At 47.2% G+C, this 4079-nt stretch overlaps 2 protein-coding genes across 3 annotated transcripts in view; both read left to right on the top strand.

Moving 5' to 3' along the window:
• LOC116852819 overlaps positions 1 to 4079 on the top strand; it is an 86568-nt gene that overhangs the window by 60345 nt on the left and 22144 nt on the right. The window lies entirely within an intron of this gene.
• LOC116852820 overlaps positions 3654 to 4079 on the top strand; it is a 5717-nt gene continuing 5291 nt past the window's right edge. Inside the window, exon 1 of the mRNA XM_032833515.1 lies at positions 3654 to 3911. Within this exon, the coding sequence (XP_032689406.1) occupies positions 3684 to 3911 (228 nt within the window). The 5' untranslated portion in view covers positions 3654 to 3683. The remainder of the gene's footprint in view (positions 3912 to 4079) is intronic.

Raw genomic sequence — 4079 nt, forward strand, 5'->3', positions numbered from 1 at the left:
TTCGGAAGGCAACCTCGCTCAAGGAAAGAAAACGCATGGCTGGAAAAGTTCCTACAGGAAGAATTCACAAAATTCGAAAATATAAAGGGACCAACCACAATGGCGCAGCACAGAATAAAGGTAAAGCCAGGCACAGAACCGATTAAACAGAGATACAGGCCAAGAAATCCCGCTATGCAGTCAATCATCGACAAGGAAGTCGAGGAGATGGAAAAAGAGGGGATAATAGAAAAATCACAGAGTGCCTGGAGCTCCCCCATCGTACTAGTAAGAAAGAAGGACGGGAAACACAGATTCTGCGTCGATTTCAGAAAGGTGAACGAAGTCACAGAACAAGACGCATACCCGCTACCTCAAATCACGGCGACACTAGACAAATTACGGGGAGCAAAATACCTTACGACATTAGACCTCAAGGCAGGGTATTGGCAAATACCTCTAATACCCGAGAGCCGTCCAATCACCGCATTCACCGTACCGGGACGAGGCCTCAAACAATTCAAAGTCATGCCTTTCGGTCTACACTCCGCACCAGCCACATTCCAACGCCTCTTGGACCCCATAATCGGACCAGAACTAGAAGAATACGTACAAGTCTATCTGGACGATATCATTATCGCAACAAAAACATTCGAGCACCACCTGCAAATTTTAAAGGAAGTTTTTGTACGACTAAGGAAAGCTAGATTAAAGCTAAACAGCGAAAAATGCCATTTTTGCAGACCGAACTTAAAATACCTAGGACATATCATAGACAAAAAAGGCATACGAACCGATCCGGAAAAAACAAGCGCCGTCAATACTGGCCAACACCCACAAAGGTTAAACACATTAGACAATTCGTAGGAATGGCCTCCTGGTACCGCAGGTTCATTAAAGGAGTTTCGAAAATCACCGCACCACTAACGAACCTAACGAAGCAAAAAGTAAAATGGCAGTGGGGACCAGAGGATGAGAACGCTTTCCATAAACTAAAGGAAACTTTAGTATCCGCACCTATTCTCGCATGCCCTGTCTTCAACCTAAAGTTCACAGTTCAAACAGATGCAAGCAAACATGGCCTGGGAGTCGTACTTACACAAAATTTCAAAGAGGGCGAATGAGTGATCGCATACGGGAGTCGAACACTAAATAACTGCGAGAAAAATTACAGCGCCACGGAACTAGAATGCCTCGCAGTAATCTGGGGCATCCGCAAAATGCGATGTTACCTCGAGGGATATAACTTCACAGTTATAACGGATCACCAATTTCTAAAATGGTTGCAAAAGCTAGAGTCGCCGTCAGGACGACTAGGAAGGTGGAAATTTGAGCTTCAACAGTACAATTTTGATATCAAATATCGCAAAGGAAGCTCAAACAAAGTAGCAGGCGCATTATTACGGCAACCCGAAATAGCCGCCACACATACAGATATAAAATGTAAATGGTACCGACAAAAGTACAGCGAGGCAGAGGCACACCCACAGAAGGTACTAGATTACGAAATCCGTCAGGGTACGCTATACCGACACATTCTCCATAGCCTGGACTTTAAAGAAACACCAAGCAAGGAACAATGGAAAAGATGTATACCGCAAGAAGAAAGACTGGAGATCCTACATGCATACTATGACGATCCAACGGCAGGACACCTGGGCACCGCAAAAACCATAAGCAGAATAGCACGGTTGTATTACTGGCCAGGCATGTTCACAGAGATAAAACGATATGTCCGGAACTGCCATAATTGTCAGGCACATAAGGCGTCACAAACACACCCACTAGGACAAATGCACGCAACAAACGTACAACAACCATGGGATCAGATAGCATTAGATCTCATCGGACCATTACCGAGATCCACCAAAGGATATACGTGGGTACTGACAATGCAGGACAGATATACAAAATGGTTCGAAATGAAACCGCTGAGAAAGGCAACCTCAACAGCGGTCTCACAAGCAATAACAGAAGAAATTGTTTACAGACACGGCTGTCCCAACACAATTATCTCCGATAACGGTACGCAATTTAAATCGGGAGATATGAAGAAATTAACGCAAGCACTAGGAATAAAACAGCGCTTGACACCAGTATGGACGCCACAATGCAATCCGGTAGAGCGAACAAACCGAACAATAAAAACAATGATTTCGCAATACGTGGAGAACAATCACCGGAACTGGGACACACACTTGAGTCAAATCAAGTTCGCGTTTAATACCGCAAAAAACGATAGCACAGGGTTTACACCTGCTTATCTAAATACAGGGAGAGAACTGGCAGGCCCACACACGCTAGAAAGAGAGCAGGAATGCCCTCAAACTCCAACGAATTACGTCAAAAATTGGAAGCAACAAGAGAACTCGTCAACATTAACATGGCACGAGCATTCCAAAGGCAGGGCAAACACTACAATCTCAGGCGAAGGGAGTGGAAACCAAAGATAGGAGACATAGTATGGAAAAAGAACCATATACTCTCCAATAAAGCCCTAAACGCAAAACTCGCTCCAAAATACATCGGGCCACTGCTCGTGAAACGAATAATTTCACCGGTTATCGTCGACTTACAAGACAATAACAAGAAATGGTTTAGGCACGTACACGTACACGATATAAAAACCAACAACACCGATACACGGAACAATGAACAGGATAATCCAAATACAGAAGAGTAAATATAGAGCAAAGCTAATATAAAACACAAGCAAGGGACAAACACCACAGTCTACATCATGGATGAAGACATAGAGGAGACCATACAGGCTATACTCACCACGTGGAACGAGGCCGAGGCCCAAGCACTATGGGAGAGCCTCCTACCTCCCAGTGAGAAAGAGAAACCATCGCCACTGCCACCAGGCAAGTGACCACCAGTGGATGTACCACCGAAACAGAGACCGGCAATCCCGTGCGAAAAAACACCACCATCGGCAAGAATCGCACAAAAGAAATTAAAGATACTAATGGGCGAGGAGGTACGTCCAACACCCGCGAGACGCTGGCAGCATATCCACCCGGTAGTCTGGTGCAGGAAAACCGGAGACAACTCGTCGCCCTCCGGGTATACAAAGCCGACACTAGAGCGGACTAAGGTGAACCAGACAACCTCAGCCAAAACACCAGAGAGCAAATCACCGGCCTCAAAAATAAAAATAGTGGCAGACACGATACTACCACCAAGTAAGCACGTGAAATTAGAGAGGATACCACCAACGAAAGACCAGCCGTCAACCGACATCACGCTCGAGAACGGGAAAATAGTACGTATACCATACCATGCGGTACATATATCGCGAAAATACCGCCGCTACGTGGACGGGGAGCTGTGGCGATTCCGTTTCGGCCCTACGGGCACACTGAAGTACGCCCGAAAGGCCTAAAGGAACCGACCAGAGAGAGGCCGGAGGAACTCGGCGACTTCCGGCACCACCATGCCGACACCAGAGGTCAACCCGGCGACCTTTGCTCAACGGACGACGAACAACCGTCACCAGCACCAATCTTGTCAGCGCAGAGACAAACCAGCAAAAAGGAGAGGGAAACAGACCAATCTCCAAGAAAGGGGAGAGAACCGCCAAAAAACAAGGATATAAGGAGCCGAGCTAGGAAGAACTCACACTCTACGCCGAACTGGTACACGGGAACACACACGGAGCTGGACTCACACACGGCAAGGCTCTGAACAGTTCATCACGGATGCACAAACATCAGAGGATGAGCATCAACAGGGAGATACTCCAGTGGCTGGAAGACTGGCAACCGCCTCCAAGAAGCGCCGAAACACCACGTCCCACGAACAACCAGGACGAGCCAGCGAACAATCCAAAGCAAGAATACCAACCTACTACAGTCTTGACGGTATTCGCGACGGAGGACACAGAACCAGCCCGGCCACAAGCTCAACCACCACCTCAACAGCGGACAGTAAGACTCCCAGACGGGAGACAATTTACTATACCGCGCCACGCATCCGCTAAACACATAAAATATCATGTAGAAATAGACGACGAGATATGGCGCATACGTTTTTGGCCATCCGGCGCAGTGAAAAGAGTCTATAAAGTGCCCGGGACGTGCACCTAGTCACGCGGG

This window comes from Odontomachus brunneus, unplaced genomic scaffold (genome assembly GCF_010583005.1).
Source record: "Odontomachus brunneus isolate Ranch 3 - 2012 unplaced genomic scaffold, Obru_v1 Obru_scaffold_257, whole genome shotgun sequence".
Classification (NCBI taxonomy): domain Eukaryota; kingdom Metazoa; phylum Arthropoda; class Insecta; order Hymenoptera; family Formicidae; genus Odontomachus; species Odontomachus brunneus.